Source organism: Manacus vitellinus, unplaced genomic scaffold (assembly GCF_001715985.3).
Source record: "Manacus vitellinus isolate BGI_N305 unplaced genomic scaffold, ASM171598v3 scaffold_7_pilon, whole genome shotgun sequence".
NCBI classification, from domain to species: domain Eukaryota; kingdom Metazoa; phylum Chordata; class Aves; order Passeriformes; family Pipridae; genus Manacus; species Manacus vitellinus.
Genome location: NW_021940813.1, coordinates 5203554 through 5225132, shown reverse-complemented (window position 1 = coordinate 5225132; position 21579 = coordinate 5203554). Strand labels below are relative to the sequence as shown.

Genomic DNA, 21579 nt, shown 5'->3' with positions numbered 1-21579 from the left:
TATTTCCTAAATGAATGAGAAAGGAAACAGGTTGCTGCAAGCTTCTGCTCTCACTTCCTTATGAGAGAAGACATAGAGGCTGTCCCAGAGAGAGTGGGGCTGTTGTGCACACACATCTCAGGCAATCATGGGTAACTGGGTGGAGAATGAAGGACTGTCCATCTTTGTTGTTGTAAGTACAATTTTTATTGTGATTTGTGTCAAGTAAAGAGTTCTACAGAAAGTTGTGCTAAGCAGTTCTCACTGTGCCAGTGAATGATGCACCTGATTATGCTGAAACTAGGGCAGCAAGTGCAGGGAAATGCTTCAAGGGATAATTTTTTCAGGAGCTCTGTCGGGTATCTCATTTGCTGTAGTCTTCATTGTTAACTGAAAAATGATCGTATATTAACTTTAATTTGCTTTGTTAAAAATATTTTAGTTAAGGAAAACAGGTGACATTACAACTCAACTATGTGCACTTCAACAGAGAAAGCAATTACATCAACCACCTTTCCTTGCACTTTTGTAAATGAAAGTGGGTGCAACTGAAAGCACAGTGTCTTGATGGTACAAAATATGTATTAGAGTAAGATTTAAGAATTTAGAGCAGATTTCGTGAATCCTTCATCAAGAGAACTAGTATTTGAATTGAATTTGTTTACAGCTTGCATAGAGGGGCTGTGAAAGTAGGTTAAATTAATTCTGAGCAAAATTTAAAAGTATTGAAAATCCCAGCTGCATTTAAGAGTGCTAAAGAGTAAGCAGGGCAGTCCTCCTTGGAGAAAACTAAGTTAATATTTCAGTGGTTTTTTCACTTCACTGTGTGAAGTGCTATAGGTATACCTAAATACATATGCTACATGGAGATACACATATTAAATAACATATACAACACAAAAATGTAAGAGCAGGTGTTGTTGCCAAGTGTGCTTTTTGATGTAAATGGTGAAAGGAAGAAAGAGAAGACATAGATATTAGATATTTGTGGCGATGGAAATGTGAATATCTTTATTCGAAGGAGCATTTCTGCTGCTATGAAGAATCAATACTTTCATATTACGTTGTAGATGAGTAGCTCTAGTTTAGGAACATAACCCTGTAGCCATAGCACTTCAGTGCTTTGAAAGGGAGTAACTGGATTTACTGTCACCTTCAGTGACTTGAGGAAGTTGAAACTACCAAGAGGTGAGTTTTTGCTCTTTCTTTTTCTTTTTTTTTTTCCACCACCAGAACTGAAATATCAAAAGAATTAAGTAAGAGGCCTTTATTTTGTTCGAATAAGGAATTTGAGTTTAGAGCCTCAAAGCTGTAACAAGGTCAGCTAATAGGGAAGGAAACCTACAGAGACACTGATAAAACCAGCTAAAAGGGCAGATCACTGGAAGCCTTGCTGAAGGATTCTGCTTTGGCCTCTGCAGCTTTGCTGCACACTGACCAGGTACAGGGTCGTCCAGAGCTTGACAGAAGCAGGACTGACACCATTTCTACAGATGTGCCTCAATAGAGCAGAAACATGTCAGCCTGAACCCCATCCTGTGCTGCTGCCACTGGCACTGGGCAAAGAGATGAAAGACTGCAACTCTACCCAAGCTGCCAGAGGGTGTCACAGTGTTTCCAAAGGATCCATGTTTCATATGAGTTAACACCCAGAAGAACTGTAAAAGACCACCAAGATGAGGCCAAGCATCTTGGTCTTTTAAATGCTTAGGATATTTATTTAAAGTCAGAGTGTGTGAGAGTGTACCCTGAGCATTTAATCCTGAGAACAAAATCCATGGTGTTTTAATGAGGACTTGGGGATTTCCTATATACTGCCTTACCCTGGTGGAAATCCCTTCATTTCCCAGCATTTATTTACATTTTCAAGATCTAAACTAGTCCTAGCAAAATGTATTAGAATAACTCGGGTTAGCAGGGGTGAGGGACTGTAATGTCACAGTTTCTGGAATCTTTAACTTCTAACCAGAGACTGAGTTTTCTTCCAGAACTCAAACTTTCTCTGTTTTCATGCACCATTCAATAAACCTACTTAGACAGAGTGTGCACTGATGCAGGTTTGTTTCAATATGGGATATGAAATCAGCCATCCAGTGCCAGGAGGGCAATTGGCCAGGTTCATGATGATCTTTTTGCCCAGATGGATCTATGAGTTGATAACTTGTCTTTTCCTAAAGAAACCAGGGAAAACTTGCACCATGACATGGGCAAGTGTGAGAAAATTCTGCAATACAGCCATGAGGAAGCCCAGTTTTGGCTAGTCTGCGTGCTACCAATATTTAATATTTCCTGATAGCTGATTTCAGACCCTCAAAGCCTCCTCTTCAATTCACCCCTAGGTGTAATTTAGGCTACCTGTGTTTAGATCTCAAGCTTCTTTGTCCTTTGTCACAGCTCCTAAGTCTTCCTCATATGTGCCTGAGGAACTGCCATTTGGCATTGCCTGAGGAACGGCCATTAAGTCCCGAACTTTTAATCGTGTTTGGCGATTCAACTACTCACAAAATTAGTTAAACACCTGTAATATCATAGTCCTTTTGCAATTAACGTGTAAACTCCTTGAGCTGTGCAAAAGTTTCAACCACACATTGCTGTATTTTGGTTTATTGCCACTCCTATGCCCTGCGTGCACACATCAGAGCCTATTTACATCCAAAAAATTTCTGTCACCCCTGCTGAAACATTTATACGCTGCAGAACACATGTCTGTGCAAACAGAAGCACAGGGAACTAACTGACCATTATCTAAGCTGTGTAAATTCAGATGGATGATCTCTAAGAACAAACTGTAAGCTTCCTGTTTAATTCTCTTTCAGCTTGTGTGGCTGGGGTTAAATGTCTTCCTCTTTTGGTGGTACTATCTTGTGTATGATGTCCCACCAAAGTTCTTCTACACCAGAGTACTCCTCGGGGTAAGTACAAGACATTATTATCTTGGCATAGACAGAGCACAGTGTTTTTGCCTGGTTGTACTTGATTGAGACAGGGTCAAGTGGCTGGAGCGGTAGGTTCATGTAGGAGTTAAGTCACAAGCAAACAGATAACTGAATGCAGACAGATGTCAAGTGCTTCTGAAAAGAAAGCTGGTACACAAAATAGAGAGATCCCATTCCAAACATGCTTTCGGGTAGCTATTATGCTCCTGGTAATTAAAGTGAACGTTAATTGTGGCTGCTTCATTAAGCAAAAGTTGAATAAAATATTGCCATTGAACTATTGTGCAATTATTTTCCCTTGCAATTATTTTTCAGAGCATGAATAGTTTACAAAGATATTAGCTCTGAAAAGCAATCATCATTCACATGTTCATCAAACGTCTGAATTACAGTCAAGTTGTGGAGTGATCCTGGATCCTGGGCTATTCAATATAATCCAGCTGGTTAATGCAGCATTATGTGTCCTACTAAAAACTTGTTTCCAAAGCTGCAATGGGTCATGACCAATTGACAGGGAAAATTAATTTGTTCACATATTTTAAAACCCTGATCGCAGACATAAAAATCAGCCTAAGCTTCAAATCACAGAGCACAGGGTTTTGTCAAAGGTTTGCAAAGCAATGGTTTAATTCAACAAAGCATGAAATCTCACTCTGCATACAGCTTCAGATCTGTGTTCCAAATCCTGTCCTTTGCAATCATGATGTAGTTGCCTTTGAAGTCACAGAGACCTGTGCTTGAACAAGTGTAACCCCAAGTCAGTGTAACCCCAAGTCAGTAGCTGTGGTCTGAAACCTGAAAGGGTCCCAGTCCATGCAAAGAGAGCAAATATTATCTTTTCCTTCTCTTCACTGTGTTTGGATTAATATGATCATAATTCCCTCATTTCAAACAGTCTTTGTTCAAAAATATGAAATAATTTAGGGTGTGAAAACCAACATTAAGGAAACAGATTCCTAAAAGATGAGGCAACAAATTTCCTTAGACTCCCTTTACTGACAAAAGAGAACTTAAGCCACTTCCCTCATAAGCTGTTCATCTACCATAACCTCCAGTCAAACTGAAACAACAGCTGTGAGACTTTCTTTACACAAAACTCTACTAATGGTTTAGATTTGCATCTGTGTTTGACTGTTAATTGCCAGACATGACAGGGAGCTTTTCATACAACCATATTATTTGAAAACTGAAGGTGTCTGTCTGGAGGAACATGTTCTGCCTGCATGTGTCTCTGAGTTTGCCAGAGCACGATTACTGCAAAATGTGAACATTCACGTTGTTAACATGAACTCTAGATCTCACACTCATTGTAAGTTGTGATATAATAAATAAATTAAATTTGTGCCTGTCTGTGTCCCAGATAATGTCTTAGGCAGTGCATTTAATAACAGCCTCTCTCCAATTACAGCGTGCCTTGGCCCTTGCAAGGGCTCCTGCAGCTTGCCTGAATTTCAATTGCATGTTGATTCTGCTGCCAGTATGTCGAAACTTGCTCTCCTTCCTCAGAGGATCAAGTGCGGTAAGATGAAGAAAGTATTTCAAAATTTATGAAAGATATTAACCTGAACAGCCTTGCAAATATGCCGAGAAACTTTGTCCAAGTTCCCCAAATATACCACACTTTGGGGATGTCCTCTTTTATGAAGCAGATAAGCCTGGAGTTTTGCTTTGAGCAAGACTGAGGTCTACTGCCCGTGGTGTATCCAGAGCTCTGTTGTGAGGTTTAGCCTTGAATTAGTCCTCTGTTTTTTGCTGCCTCCTGGACATGGTGCTGCCCTGGATGCAAAGTCCCTCTTTTGGCTGGCAGTGGCTGTTGGTGCTTACACACATTCATATCGTTTGTCACTGATGCAAAACCCACTTAGAGGGGGGGGTGTTAGCCCATGTCTGCCATCTTTCCATAGACAGTTCCTAAGATAAATGTAGTTTTTCACAGGCTTTCAGAATGGGACTTTTTTTTCAGCTGGTTCATAAATTACATTCTTTCTGGTCTGAGTTGCATTTCCATCTCAGGATGAAACAGTTCACAGCCTTTTGACATTTTCTAGCTCCCAAATGCAGATGTTACAATCAGCACTAAGGAACCATCACTAAGAAAAGCACAGATGATTCTAAATGATGGCTGGAGAGACTTCCTATGATAGTACTGACTCTATCACACTGTCAAAATCAGGACTTCAGGCTATTACAGTAGAAATAGTGCAGACAATGCAGGCCATGATCCAGTGAAAAAACAATATTCTGAAGCTCATAAACTGTCCTTCCAAATGTATAATGATTCCTCTTTTCTTTCTGGCCACTTTAATATATACATAATCGACAAAAACAGTTCACAGAAGCTGGTTTTCATCTCTAAATCTAGTATGAATTCTTCCATGTCAATGAGACAGCCTGTGGGGGATGAAAAAGCAGAGAAGAAGAGGAAGTGGTAAAAGAGATGCAGTGTTTCAAGAGTCCTTCATAAGGGAAGAGAGTGGGATGTGAAGTAATAAAAAAATAATCAGAGACAACCCAAGCTGTTCCTCCATCTAGTACATATATCCTGAAAATAAGTGTGACTGAATAAATGAGATGTGCCTGCCACACTAAGCTCCTAAATTATGTTTAGGAGTAAGGCCAGTGCTCTAGACTTTCTAAGGCACAACACTTAGGAATATGAAGTTGGAACCACACACATTGGGTTTTCAGTTTTTCCCTATACTCCTTCAGATTCCGGGCTGCTACAAAAGCAGACAACCATACCCTCCATGTATGTAAGAGGAAAGAGAAGAGTAAATAAAACTGTAGGTCCAAAACTGTTCTTCCCCCTGAGATAGATCACCTAGTATCTGCCAAAATTCAGAGCTGACTCCCCAGGCTTCAGAAGTCAATGATTAACATAAATTTAGTAAGAAATAAGATTGCTATTGGACAAGGCAAATGCAACTGGAAAATGATGAGGTCAAGACCTTCTTGAGATTCCACAGAGGTCGATCTGAAAGCGGGTTGGGCAGAGATCTCCTGAGGTCAAAGCAGTGAAAGATCTGAAGATACTGAGAGATTACTGAAAGGCTAAAACCCGATTCCAAGCATTGAGAGTTGTACTCCAGCTGAGACTTCATGCTACATTTTATTCTACAATCTTTTTAATTGTGTCTCAAGATACGGAGACAGCCAAATTTCTCCTGGCTGATATTATAGTCTACAGAAATCATTGCAACAGCCTCAGAGTGTTTGCCTCTTGTGAGGAAATATTTGTGTTAGTTTGCAAAGTATTTACTTCCCTTGGCCAGCCAGCAAACCCAATACAAAGCTACAACACATGATAATCATGCCTTCTACTGTGTGGAGACAGCAAATGCCAGCTTTACAGGAACTTAAAGTTCTAGGAAGACTCCCAATGACTGCAGCACAATTCAGATGGAGCCTGTTAGGAACCCATCATCATTCTTCATGAAAATATCATTCTGTTTTTCTTAAGAACCAAATTCTTTGGTTTGTATCAGCAGAGATTTTTTCTGTCTGTTTCTTTTTGGGTTACTCCAACAACAAGTTGTAAGTGAATTCCTGCAAGTAGACTCAGTATTTTGGGGAAGGAATCCCTTTGTATTACCACAAATGACTAGCACATTTAGGATGGGAGCTCTCTGAGACAGTTATACCCAAACTTTACAGTCCATTTCTACAGCATGAACCACAACTGTAGGATCCTGATGCTGAGTGGCAACTTGAGAATCTGCCATGGTAGACTGTGATCCTTCCTTCTGTTTATAACCTGTAATTTAACACAGATAAGATATATACATTTGTCCTACTGGATGTTAAGTTTTTTCTCATTATCAAACACTTTGTTTCAGAGAGACATGTTGAAAAATAATCTGTTATTTCCATTTTCTGAAGTATGGGGTAAAATATTTTTGACTATATCTAGGAATTCTAGATTTCTCCTAGCAATGCCAGCAATTGTTGTGCTCAGGGTCACTGTTTTTGTCCCTGCATTGAAAAAGTTTGCACAGATAACACAAATAGTCTTCAAATATTTTTTTTTCTTCATACCTAAAGTGCTGCTCTACCCGTATCAGACGACAGCTGGACAGGAACCTCACCTTTCACAAAATGGTGGCATGGATGATCGCCCTTCATACTGGTTGGTACTCTAACTTTTCTTTGTTTGTAGCTTTCTTGCGCATTTTTTGCACAGAATCTAAGTGGGATTCAAGTTCTTAAGGATATGAGAAGAAACCTGATTTCGTTAACCTAAAGGACTTAGTGTGTGCCAAAACTTAAATCAAATTCCAAATATTTGTCAACTGGAAGAGAGCAAAAGATAAACAAGAAAGAATACTTTTATTTTGAACAATCAGCATGATTTATGACAGTTTAATAAGGTGTATTTAGCAATGCCCTGAAAACCAGGTATCCTGGCTTTAATTCTTGTTGTTTAGACTTCTTTCTTAGCTGGCATTTCTGAAACAAATAATAGAAATTATTTTTTAAAAAGTATAAAAAATGTGAACTGGCCATGAAAATATTTTTATTATATTTTATCTCTCATTTCCTAAACTAAGGGGTTTCTACCTTTTTTTTCCCATCAAATTCCTCACTGGAATGCCAGTGCCTTGCAAATCACACATCCTAAAACAGTCCCTGTATCAGCACATTACTTTGAGCTGAGCAGATTCCCTTTCTGAGCTGTGGTTGAAATCTGAGCACCACTTCATAGGAAAGGAGCAGGGTGATGCAGTTAACATCAGGCCACAGAGGAGATCTGCAGCAGGGGAAGATTGTTTGAGGCTGTTTGATCTGCATCTGTTTTGAAGGTGAATAAGTATCTGCTTATATGAGAGGGGACAAATTTTGTAAAGCATTGCACAGTCTCACCCCTGCAATAACCTGTGGTAGAATTAGTGTGAAACATCTCAGCTGTTTTAGGTTTTTTGATGCATTCAACCCAGCAAGAATATTATTATTGATTATTAGCATTATAAAAGAACAAATGTGACCCCAAAGAAATCCAGATTCACTTTTTGGCACTTCTACATAAACCCTGGATGAGAATGATCCTGACAAATAATTTAAGACATTGTTGAAAACCTATGTTAAACAAAAGCATGCTGGAAACTTCCCTTTACTTCTTACCCATGCAAAACTGGTAAACTTCAGGTGGCAAAGCTTTAACAGTAAAACACATCAGTGATCTGAAATTGTGACGAGGAGGGTGAGAATGGCAAAGGTCTAAAGCTGCAGCTGACAAACGTGACAATGTTTCAAATGTAACTCAAACCCATGAGTACTTGTGCTTAACGCTGATTATTCGTTTCCTGTCGCTCCCAGCAATTCACACCATCGCACACTTATTCAACGTAGAGTGGAGCGTGCAAGCCCGTGTTGAAGAGAAAGGAACTCTGGCAGCTGCACTGTCCAGCCTTGGTGATAAACCACATGAAAGCTACGTCAACTTTTTCAGACAAACTATTGGGGTACGTGAAATCAGGCTGTGAAATCAGTATTGCGTTTGTTTAGATGATCACATAAGAGCAGAGTGCCTATTTCTGGTGTGCAAAATCCAGGTTTGGGCCATCTTGCAGCAAAACCTTGTATAATTAATTTCTCTATGTTTGTCAAGAATAGTGTTGCTAAATTTTGGTGGCACCTTGAACTTTTTCACCCAAGGATTTCAAAGTAGTTTAAAGTCATTATGCAAAGACAAATATCCTGCAAAGCAGTCTTCTGACTGGAATGGGATTTTGGCATTGCTGGAATACAAATTCACAGAGGGTGGATTTCAGACTTGTAACAAGGTACAGGGTTTGGTGAGTGATGGTTCAACTGGCTCTGCTTTGATGCAACCCCTTCTTTAGACCAACATGTACCTTTATTTCACAGAATCCTGTGGGGGGCCTGTATGTGGCTTTCACGTACTTGGCTGGTCTCACTGGCGTTATCATCACGCTGGCCCTCATTCTCATCATCACATCCTCCACCAAAACCATCCGAAGGTCGTATTTTGAAGTATTTTGGTACACCCACCATCTCTTTGTCGTCTTCTTCATTGGCCTTGTCATCCATGGTGCTGGGTGAGTATTTGTGCTTATCACAAAATACGTGATAACTACACTATTTTAATTAAAGCCCTCTACACGCATGAGTATAGGATTTCAGTCTCTGAGCAGCAGTAATTTTTGGTGTGCCAATCAAAGTGATGGGCCAATACAGGCTCTGAGAGCCAAAAGGCTCTCACTGATAGGTGCAACAAGCTGTCCACATCACATGAGGTTTTATGAGATTTTGGCAAACTGCTCACTGACGCTCAGCTTTTTCTGATATCTTAGTTGTAAAGCTCTTTTCCGAGGTTCCTGTTTCTAATTGTTAATTTGTTTTTCTCTCCTAAAAGGAATTGCGTCACACACATGCATGTAAGGACATCTCAGTATAAAGATTATACAGACTCTAGAATTTTGTTGGGTAAATGAAAATTATAGTAATCACAGATACAGAGTTATGTTTCAGACTGGATGAACTTTTAATATCAGCAGCATTTAAGAATAGATTTTTAGCTGCTGCAGCTCAAATACAGTAAGTTTTTCTAACATCCAAATGCCAAACATCTTTTTCCACTGTTGTCTCATTCCATATTGTCTTGTGAAATAGCTGAAAAGCCTTATGAAACAGTTTTAGCACCACACAGTTTTGTCCCTTAGAAAAATGAACTTTAGTTCCATTTTGTAAAACCAAAGAACTTGTAAATAAAGAAAAAAAGAAAGACTCAAGTATCCAAGCCACATTTTGTAGTTCATAATTACACTACTTTGTCCTTTTTAAAGGAAATTCTAGGTGCATTAGAAAGCATGCTTGAAAAATGCCCAGCGAAAACTGACTATTCAAAACCACTTCCTTTCATTCCAGTAATGCCATAAAAAAAGACAGAAATGAAAGTAAAACGGGAAGAACAAAAATAGAAGGCAGATGGGGATCACCTCCAACTATTTGTCCACTCCAACTTTCAAAACAAGGAGAAGTTTTAAGCAAAACCTGCTGAAGGAAAAGAACAAGTGACTCATGTTTTCTGTAGCAAATATTGTAGAGTTACTGACACAACGTCCAAACTTGCCAGTAGCTACTACAGAATGCTGTCATAAAGAGGCACAAATGTCAGTTTATCTCAGGAGACAGAAGACTGTCACATGTATGTATATATACACATATGTACATATATATATATTTACAGAAAACTGAACCAAATATTACTATCAGGATCAAAGGGACAAATTCTTGCCTGGTACAAGCTCTTATAGAACTTTTATAGCACTAATTTTTTTTGTGCATGAGTTATATGTCACAGACAAATGTTCCCAATTTCCCATCTGTAAATGTAAATAGGAGAGAGTATAGAGGTGCAGTTCACTCTGCTATGGAAGCTAAAGAAAGACTTTCAGCAAAAAAAAAAATCATTATAAGGCTACACTACTGAAAGCTGAATTACAGTACCAGAAGAGTATCCACACTGAGTAATAAGGGAAAATAAGTTTTTCTTTCTCTTGCACGGGGTAATGACATTTTCAAACCTTGAACAGAGCATAGGGCAAGGCAAAAACTCTCAGACCCCCTTTCTCTTAAGCAATGGGGTGAACAGAGGAGGAAATGGGCTCCTCCTGTTCTCATAACTCATACCAGAGGGTGGCTCAGCTGAACCCACTGTCATTAGAGGGGAAGTAAATTGCAACTGCTGATGTTCCTGCAAACTGCAACTCGTGATGCTCCTGGGACACTGTCACTGCTTCCCTTTCTTTTCCAGGCAGGATATTAATCAAACCTTTAATGTGGAAGAGGTTCAGTAGTAATATTTATGAGCAGGGCAATATCTTAATTTTCAAGAATGTACACAGGCTTTCTAATAACCCTCTGATAAATCTGTCACCCAAAGATAGGCATGCATGTGACTCAGATACCATGGGAGTTTTTAGAAATATCAGAAATGTAGTCTAGTTCACAGACACTGAGCTAGAAAAGCAGAAAGGGAAGTCATGGAAAGAAGATATCAACAGAATTATATAGGCATAAAACTAAACAACCTGATCAGAATCAGACTGTTTCTAGGGAAAATCAGCAGATCTAATCTGAATTCCTCTATTATGATACTTACCTACTGATTACCATCACTTCTGGGACTCTCATATGCCCCTGAGGTTGGCAGAACTCCAGAGAGAGGCAGCAAATAGTGAACAAGATCAGAATACACTTTTTGCTCTCGAAACTGAAACTGTCTCTCAGCACTAGTTCTGCCACTGGAAATACAGCTGGATCAGTCAGAATTCTCTATAATAAAACAAACAACAACAACACAAAAAACCCTAACCAGACAAGACAATAGGGGCCAGATAATCAGCTGGTATAGCTGATACAGCTGCTTTGTGTAAGAAGCATCTGTGTTCGCTCACACCACCTGAATGGCTGCCCCTCCACTTTAGAGGGAGAGGAAGGGTCAAAGTAAGACTATATGTCGGAAAGGGCTCTCCAAATTTGAAAGATAATAGAAATAATCTCTATACTGCTCAGTAGAAAATTGATTGCTTGTCCACTCCAGGTTTCGGGCATTTGATGATTTTTTTTGTTATTTGTCTGTTTTTTTCTTTGGTTTTTTTTGTATTTGGTTTTGTTTTGGTTTTTTTATTTGAAGAAAAAAGCAGGATAACTCAAAAAAGAAAAAAGCTCTCCTATTGTGACCACATCCTGGAAATGGCAATGGACAGAACACTAATCTTGAAATCAGTATTTTCTCTCACAAACTTTCCTCCCCATTTTTATTTCTTTAACAGCAATTCTGTGGGTTGATTAGAGCACTAAAGCTGTATCAAAGCTATAGCAGTGCAGTAGTCCACAACTCAATATAAATAGAGTAGTACATAAATAGAATAACAGTAAGGGACAGATATCTTCATTTTAATTTCATTACCTTAATGATCTTCACTTTTTTCCCAGGCGTATTGTACGGGGCCAGACAGCTGAGAGTCTGGCTGAACATAATCCAGAGATTTGCTACAAGAACTTCACTCACTGGGGGAAGGAAGGGGCTTGCCCAATTCCCCAGTTTTCAGGGAATCCTCCTATGGTAAGAAAAGTTGGCTTGAGTGTAAATCCAATTGAAAATGTTTACAGTTTACTCTTTTTCTTAAATAATATATGCACTTGCATAGAAAAACAGTGCTCTTCAGTGGCAGCTTTCCTTACATGAAGAAATAGATTTCAAGACAATGGATGATAAGCAGAAGTAGACTACAGACAGACAGGCAGATAAACAGACAGGCAACCCATTTTCATTGTGCCCTAAAATGAGCACAATTAACAGGCAAAGCAAATGAGCAAATGGTATCTCAGAACTGTATATCCAAAAAGTAACCAGTGTCTTCCGGAGTTTTCTAGAATCACATAACAGATAGTTTCAGATTATTAATGAATCATTAACAGAAAATTGATGCCTCTGGAAATGTGACATTGAAACTTCAGCTTTTACTGACTAACCAACCTGGTTTTTCTTTCACATATCAGATTGATCTGTTAACAGAAACCACATATTTTCCTGCAGTAATACAGACCTGAGTCAATAATACATTCAGAGTTTTATTCCACATTTCACTTCGTTACCTTATTTTTTAGACAGGGACAAAATTGCTTGTAGGAAAACACCTTGCTGTAACTCTGGTAGAAACTAAAAAGCCAGCTGTAACTCTCTGACCAGAATTTTGAAGGTGTCATATATCCTAAGGGTTCCCAACTCGGGCTAATAAGGAACCTAGATTACTTGAACTTCATTTCTGCTTGTAGCATTTCTAGGATTTGATTTAATCCAAGTTGCCATTTCGTCAAGTGGAAGGTGTCCCTGTCCACAGTAGGATGGTTGGTACTAGATGGTCTTTAAGATCCCTTCCAACCCAAGCCTTTCTATGATTCTATGATTTTCATCACCTGACTTATTGTCTTCTGCTTGCAGACATGGAAGTGGGTAGTAGGTCCCATGTTTCTGTACCTGTGTGAGCGGTTGGTGCGGTTTTGGAGGTCACAGCAGAAGGTTGTTATCACAAAGGTATGTGCTGATGCTACACCTAATACCAGGCAAAACACTACCATTATTTTCCAAATGGTGCAGCAAAACCAGAGGCTCCTAAACAACAAAGTTGTCAGTGAAAGGCATGTTCTGACCGCTGTCATTATGCAAACCTCTAACATCCTCTAAAAGGGAGCAAGAGGAGGAAGTTTAGCTAAGGCACAGGACTGAATCTTAGGAAGGAGAATTTTCTTTGTATTGGGTGAAAAATTATACAATGCAGAAATTCAACAGACTTAAGAGTAATTTAAGATACAGAACAAATGACTTCTGAAAATGAGAGTTAAAGGGTGACTATTTCATGCCCTCAAATCTAATGCTGAGCTTCCATTCCCCATGATGTGTTGCAGAAATACTAACCCAGGTTCTGTAAGCCTGACAGTTAAATTAGCAAGGCACTAAGCCTAAAAATATAAAAACTACCCTGGCCCTTCCCAGTGTAACTTCCTCACATGACACTGTGCTGCATCTTGAGGACACACCCTGTTCAAATCACAGCAGGGTTTGGGGAATGACATTAGATGTCTCTACTGTGCTCTAGAACAATGCTGGCATGTTGGAAGGTGCCTATATACTCATGTGCTTTTGGTAATTTTACCGAAATATCTGTGAGCCATTTCTATACCATATGTCTGTTGTGCCTGTTTAGTGCCTGTCAGCAAAAAATTTCTTCCATAGTTATAAGCACTGTTATTAATACCTACATTAGCAGATAGAGAGGCTTGATTCTCCCTCTTGCAAATATCTTTTGAAAAATGAAAATAACTTTGGTAAACAACTTTAGAATTAAAAAATCACAGAGGCAGAATTACTAGCAATTACTAGCCTTGCTTCTAGAATATTGCTTCTGTTTATTGTTGGCTAAAAAATAGCCAAGGTCCAACCCAACAATAATAAGACAACATCAGTTTCCAGTGGTTTTGCCAATCCAATTCCCTATCTCCATGATAGCTCTATGTTTTCTCCCCTTTATGTACAGTCAGGTCCATTAACAATGTGCTCTGTGCGACTGTGTAAGGTGCATCTGGAATTAACAATGTGCACATATAGATCTGGTGATGTGTTACAAGATGTGCTAGTCTGGCCTGTCCCTTTCAGAGGGACTCCAAGCATGATGTGAAAAACTGTTTCAACTGAAAAATCAGCATCTTCTCCAGGCTTTCATCTGGCTGTCAGTGCTGTTCCTCGCTTTCAGTTCTGCTGGGAAGACAGTTTCACCTGCTTCCCTTGCTCTCAGAGCAGAGGATGATGACAGTGATGGAAGATGTTCATACATCCAGTGAACAGTGAACACAGACATCTTTTCCTGTTTTTCTCCCTTGTCCTTCTCAATGCAGGTGGTCATTCATCCCTTCAAGACAATTGAGCTCCAGATGATGAAAAAAGGCTTCAGGATGGAGGTTGGACAATACATTTTTGTCAAATGTCCAGCTGTGTCTAAACTGGAATGGCATCCATTTACATTGACCTCTGCTCCAGAAGAGGATTACTTCAGCATTCACGTCCGTATTGTGGGAGACTGGACAGAGGGCTTGTTCAATGCCTGTGGATGTGATAAACAAGAATTCCAGGAGGCATGGAAGCTGCCCAAGTATGTACAAAGAATCTCTGTGGTAAAGTTAACAAACAGCTATGACAGTTTAAATTTTGCTCAACCAGTTTGGTGACACCAGTGATAAAACCTTAACTACTTCCATCACAGACATGGGCCCTAAGTGGCTCTTCGTAGTTTCTTCTATCAACTCCACCTCTCCTTTTGCTGACTAGTATTCAGTCCAAATATGCATTGTAGCAGACAAATACCTTTCTACTGTTATTTTAAATGATGTTAATAAATATTCACTATTGATTTATTGAGCATACTTTCAATTTCAGGATAGCTGTGGATGGCCCCTTTGGAACAGCGAGTGAGGATGTGTTCAGTTATGAAACTGTTATGCTTGTGGGAGCTGGAATAGGGGTCACCCCCTTTGCATCTGTGCTCAAGTCTGTGTGGTACAAATACTGCCACGATGCGACCAACTTAAAACTCAAGAAGGTATGTGTTCTCCTCCCCAGAACCCATGTAATTGTTCATGGGCCAAGAGCCCAAATCAAAATAGGAACAGCAATGGTGATCTGGCTCCAGATATACATGAGTCCTAAAAGAAGAAAGAGTCCAGTTGCCTCACAAGGTTAGCAGGAGGGATCAAAAGCAAAAGCATAATGAAAGGAGAAATAGCCCATGAGCAAATGTACACATCGACTGTGGCCCTGGGGATTTCCACTTGCACTGGAGATGGTGTTCAATCTCCTTGAGGAACACAAAGTCTGAGGCACTACTGCAGCCTGGGAAAACATTGCATTCCTTCCTCAAGCACTAAGAGAAAAACTTTTCATCAGTGGCAGAGCAAAGCTACCATCCTCCTCTCCCCTCCTGCCCCTGGAAACTCCCTGTGCAAAGGTGTGGGGTCACATTTTGTAGTTATGGTCCTATTCAGAGAACAGAACTGGTTTTGTTATCTCCTTTATCTTACCTGCCAGCATACAGAAAGAGAGTTCACCTCTAAATCATTTCTTTATGTCCTAACAAACTGTTTTACAAGGAGGTAAGTAGGGAAACATTGTGAACTAAAAATGTGGAAGAGAAATAGAAAGATATTTCCTTGTTCTTGCAGTCAGTCATTCAGCTTTACAACCCTCCCAGCATTAAAACTCCTGAACAGATTCAACAGCATCCTACCCATCTACTGAAGTGGTCAGGACAATTTCTACAAGAACTCCACAACCCTCACTCTGTCAGCAGATACAAACCCAGAAACCATAAGTGCCTATGTCCCCTGACAGCTCATTTTTGTCTCTTCCAGATTTATTTTTACTGGCTTTGCAGGGACACTCATGCTTTTGAATGGTTTGCTGACCTCTTGCAGTCTCTGGAGGCCCAAATGCAGGAGAGGAATAACGCAGATTTTCTCAGCTATAACATCTACCTTACAGGCTGGGATGAAACTCAGGTAAACGCACAATGGAAAATATCACTTCCACATGCACTGGCATTAATCTTAGCAAGTCTGTTTTGATAAATGTTCAAATGGTCTTTTATCCTGGGCATTCATCTGTCTCTCAGAGGTTCTGAATGCAGACAGGTATTATCCATCAGGAGTTACATGGGATCAGCAACTACTGTGCACTCTGACATCCCATCTGGTTTATTCTGGCTGTGCAATGTAGGAAGCAGGCTTTCCTCACAGCAGCAATGTAGCTCTAAAACAGTTAATGCTGCCTAAAGCATATAATTAACAGCATTTGGGACCAGAGAAGCTAATGCACAAAAGGTGAACAATAGCAGCATATTTGTTTCAGGACTCTCATGAGTTCCCTGTCTGGTCCCACACTTGTAGATTGCTGTGAGGGTACAAAGGAGCAGCCACTTGAGAATGTGTGATGAGTCAGGAGACTCTTACTTTTAGTGAGGTTTTAATTTAGTTACATCTCACTGTTGCAAAATTCACCATGTGCCTACAGTGCTGTGGCTCAGCTGGACAGAGAGGGAGGTGGAGGAGCAAGGTAGGATGTTATCACATGTACAGTGTTAAAAAACAGGAAGGGAAGAAGAAAAGTCCCACAATTTTTGCTTGGGGAGAAAGTTACCTGTAATACTTTTTTTTCCTCACATAAAATCTCTGCAGAACTCCACAGGGCCTGAACTTAAGCCCTTAAGCACATCTTCTCTTCCTGGCTTTACTTAACTTAGCTGGTCCAGGTGACAGTTACACAGGCAAGGCCTCGTGGATCAAACCTTCCAGAGGGCAAACTGGCAAGACTTCATTGCAGTCAAGACAGTTTTATTATTGTACCTGAAGGGAAAGTTTTGTTTTAATTTGCAGTTCTATTTTAGAGTTCTTAGACCAAAACAGTTCATTGCAAAAGAAATTTAATTTGTGATCAATGCTTCATAGCTTTAACTTTTGAGATCGCCCAGTGTGGGGAAAAGGAATGGGTAGACACTGATAGTCAGGACTTTATGAATGTTAGCTTTCCTTTCAAAACCCCATAAATTCCATATTCTTGGTTGGGAAATAATTCAGTCAATATTGACATTCTTTTTTTTTTTAACAAGACGTGATGCTGCCATATCTACCTCTGTCTTTACACTGTCCTTTGTGTTTCATTTCCCACAGGCCACTCACTTCGTGGTGCATCATGAAGAAGAAAAAGATGTGATTACAGGTCTTAAACAAAAAACCTTGTATGGAAGACCTAACTGGGAAAATGAGTTCAAAACTATTGCTGAGCGACATCCTGGGTAAACCTGTGCAAATTTATAGTGCCTAAGGACTTCCTCTATCTTAATGCCATGCAGCACAATCTTGTTCCTTTGGCTGATAAAGTCTGAGGAGCATTTTTTTTTCCTAGCAGTCTCCAGGTATCTTCTATTCTCTTTTCAGCAATGAACATGGTCTGTGATCTTGACCAAAGTGTTTTGACCTACAATTTAAAAAAAAAAAAAATCATCCTTTTTTGGTCAGGTACTTCTTGGAGTGTATAATTACTAGCAGAAGATTTAGGAAAAAAACATAGCCCATCATTTCAGCTGAAGTAAATAGGAATGAGAGGTGATGTCTAAATACCTCCAAAACCACTTTCTACTTCTAAAAACAAAGCCTGAATATGGATGACCTTTAACTAAGCAGCTAAAATTAGTAGGAAAAAACCAGACAGCTCCTCTTTTGTGCCATAAGATCTTTGAAGCTCTATTTCCTTGATCCACTGAGGTTGATAAAGCTGTTTTCACTGACTTCTGCTGAGTTAAGATTTAGCCCACCATTACTTTAGAAGCAGCAGTAAGTTTTAAGGGGTTACAAATTTTAAGAAAGAGACATCCAATTCTACTTTAGTTCCTGTAACTGAGAAAAAAAAAACCCTTGCACTATAGAACATAAAAATTATCTACATGAAGAATATCCAGCTGCTCCATACCTAGTTTCTGACTATATTTTCATTTTCTTAACAGCTCCAGAATAGGTGTTTTTCTCTGTGGACCTGAGGGCCTAGCTGACACACTCAACAAGCAGAGCATCAGCAACTCAGAAGCTGACCCACGAGGAGTACACTTCATTTTTAACAAAGAAAATTTCTAACTCCTAAGCACGTGGGAGTCATTTCAGCACAAAGACTGGATGTGTTTTTCTGTTTGGATTCTGGGAGGGACGGCCCAGCTTCTAATTTCAGCTACACTAACACAAATCCCTTTGCTTCTTGGGAATTACTTTGGCGCTGTGGTAGAGTAAAAGAGTCAAGTTTTACCTCAGGGAAGTTTGCACTGCCTTCCACGTGCTGGCTATTTAGTAGAAATCTATTTTCTTTGTCTGTGTGAGGGGATTTCCCCTCAATTAACTGCCTTTATCCTCCTATTATTCATTATGACTGCTGAACAGTCTGGGCTGCCATACGCATTTGGGAGCCAATTCACGCTGATAAAGCTTAATGCTATTGAACAATAAAACATTCTAGCATAATGCTTGCAATTGGGAGACAGCTTATCCTGGCTGCAGCCAGTCCCTGAAGCAAGGGAAGTTGGGGAAGGGTGGCTGGGAAAGTTAGTTCCTTACTAGAGGAAAACTCTTCTGCGCACCAGTGTCTTCCAGGCTTCCAACATAAGCCTTAAATGCCCTGTCCAAGAGAGAACGCAGGCAGCTGAAAAGCAGCTGCTTCTCTTTAGGGAAGTGGACAACTGGAAAGGAACCACCTGGGCTCCTGAGGACCACCCCAGCTGCAGGGGAGTGACGAGGACAGATTCAACCCCAGTCCCACACCTGGCATATGAACCACCGCTTGGCTGCTTTGAACACTCTCAGTTTCACTTCTTCAGATTCACCGTGCAGGGATCCAAACGAGAAGAGGTTTTGTGTTTTCAAGACTGCCATTTCTGATTTTCAAGGCTGAAAAAACTTGTTGTTAAATGATTTAATGGCTATTTTTCTGAAGCACTCTTAAAAGCACACAGTGCTTTTGGCCCTGTTGCTCAGCTGTTCCTCTTTGGTGGTGAAAAAGGCTTGAGAAAGGAGCGATCACTTTATTCACAGCTACAGAATAAGTCTCCCATACACAGCACAGTACTTCTGTGGGTACACTACAGGTAGCAGGTTCTTAAAAACAACAACAAAAAGAGAACTGAAAGTTCTAATAGCAGTAGCAAAGAAACAAAAAAAAAAAAAAGATAATAAAACCAGAAGCATAGAAAAAACATTGAAAAAGCAAGAGCAAAAAGCCTTTAAAAAGCCCCAGTTTAGTATACTATCAGTCTTCTGTTGCCTAAGCAGTTGCCTGCTTAGTGATTTTTAAACTCCACAGCCAAGCCCTGTGATAGTTCCTACACAGCACAAGACCTTGCTGACAGGTTCTTACAGCCACAGAAGAAAGTGGTGGTCTCCTTCTGCCATTTCAGACAAGTTTGTGAAGCCATCTGGTTGCATGTGGAATATCTTACACCTCATCTTGCCAGACAGGATGTGTTCTCCATCTACAGCAGTTTTAAATGTTATCAAAGCTCTCAAAGCTGCTTCAGAAAGACAACCTACCAGTTCCTACTTATTAGTATCAGTTTTTGACTAATGTTGGCAAGGATCAGCTCTTGGTGGGGAATGTTACACTTCTTTCCCTCAGAAAGGCCATATTCAAATCCACATAATTCTGTCTGAAACACACCTATTAAATAATAGTAGAACATAAGCAGAACCTAAGAAACTTCTTCTGTAGAATGAAAAACATTGCTACTGAAATATAATAAGGGTCTCATCCTATGCAGAGAGTACTGAAATATTTGCCTTTGATTTTAATGAAAATGTGATCAGACTTTTATACTCTTAGAAAGTGGGCAAAGAGGAATCACGAGGATTCTAATGGAGATGGCATATTTATCATATGAAGAATTTTGGAGGGGTGTATTTTAATTCACCCATTAATTTTCTAAACATTTCCGTGTTTGTTCTTAAAAGGGATCTTTTCTTAGTCAGTCATTTACAATGACACTCCCTGACCTGCTGCACACTTGTACCAGGGTTTGTTTGTCACCTGAAACTCAGAAAAAGTAATTTTGTGTTTGTTAATAAATCACCATCATCCTAAAACATATAAAAGAATAAGCAAGTGAGAGCTTCTCAATTTCTTTCAAAAGTTTGTTATATTCCTGCTAAAATAGCAAGCCATGCTTTATCAGTCATGGTCTGAATATGAAGGGTTGTTTATATCTAGGATACATGAGTGAAACAGAGAGCACTGAAATACAAATATAAGAACCAAACTAGCTTGTCCTCAGGGCAGTGGGCTACAGGTGAGCCTAAAGGACAGTCCTCCTTTGTGGCCAAATGCCACTGCTTGCAATCTGACCAGATTTCAGTTGGGGCTCTTGCTGAAAACTTCCTCCTTCCGCGTGTTTGTGGATTTTCTCTCTTGGTGGCAGGGAAGGGGATCACCTTCACAATAAACTGATTCTTTTGCTGTCAGCTGATTCTTTTGACTCCAAAGGGCCTGCCCTGGAAGCAAAGGGTGGTCTCTCACCTTTGTTTGAGAAACATGGTATTATTCAGCAGTTTAGCCAAGGCCATCTGGGCACCATGACCCTGCTGCAGTAGCACCATCAGGGTGTTCTGAAAGGCAGGGCTGTCTCAAGGTTGGTTCTGTGGACCCCAAGGTGAAACAGTGTTAGTGGGGTGGCACTGAATGGTTGAAGGCAGGACTTGAGGGAGCTCCATGTTTCACTGATGAGAGTCAATTGCCACCACAAAACTCTTCCTTCCATCATTATTAAGTTCCTAATTTGTTGGGTGACAAAGTAAATGAGCTACTGTGCTTGCTCTGGCAGAGCTCTGCCACTGTCCGTAGCCACAGGGTCTCTGGGAGCCCTCCAGTATCACCTCCATTTCCAGTGGAATCTAAACAACACAAGCAGCTCTCCCAGTAAGACTGTCCTTTCACAGTAACCTTCAATCCTAGCTCTGCCTCATGGGCAGGGATGACTCTAAAAGAGGTAAAACACCATCAGTGCAGACAGGAGTGCAGTCTGTGTGACACATGTTGAACTCAGGCTGTACCTGAGTTTACAAACTGGATTGACATCTGATCTGTCATTCAGTTCCAAAAAATTTGCTATTCAAATGAAAAATGATCTGCTGAGGGCAAGAAAAGCCAGTTGTAAGACAATTAAAATAACTGTTTAAACTAATGGAAGCAATTAGGAGTTCAGTTCAAAGTGATTGAAGAGTTGGCCTCGCTTATAGCCTCAGCCTAGCATGTTTTCCTTTTCTTCTTATGTATTTTCTATGTCTTCCCATATGTATCATCCAAAATAAACAGTTAACCAATTCATTAATATCCTTGCTCTCCAGTCCATTGTAATTAACCTTACAGTTAAAAAAGATCATGACACTGAGGGGTGCTGCGCAGCTCTGGTTTCTATTGGCCTCATCTTGATTTTGGAAAGTGGAAGGGGGCTTTGGAGAGGACATGGCACTGGGCCATACTCAGACAATGTACTCAAACAAAACCTTCATCTGTCTCATCTAGTCCTCCTTCCTTCTCTGGTACCTACTTGCAAAGTGTGCA

At 40.0% G+C, this 21579-nt stretch overlaps 1 protein-coding gene across 1 annotated transcript; it reads left to right on the top strand.

Moving 5' to 3' along the window:
* The first annotated feature begins 66 nt into the window (after positions 1-66).
* Positions 67-20232, top strand: LOC103766946 (cytochrome b-245 heavy chain). Its single transcript, XM_018083984.2, has 13 exons — positions 67-172; positions 2796-2891; positions 4324-4434; positions 6957-7041; positions 8229-8374; positions 8781-8971; positions 11874-12003; positions 12883-12975; positions 14334-14587; positions 14872-15034; positions 15843-15989; positions 17157-17281; positions 17990-20232. The coding sequence occupies exons 1-13, from the start codon at positions 128-130 to the stop codon at positions 18114-18116; spliced, it is 1713 nt and encodes a 570-aa protein (XP_017939473.1). The 5' UTR covers positions 67-127; the 3' UTR covers positions 18117-20232.
* Positions 20233-21579: the final 1347 nt, after the last annotated feature.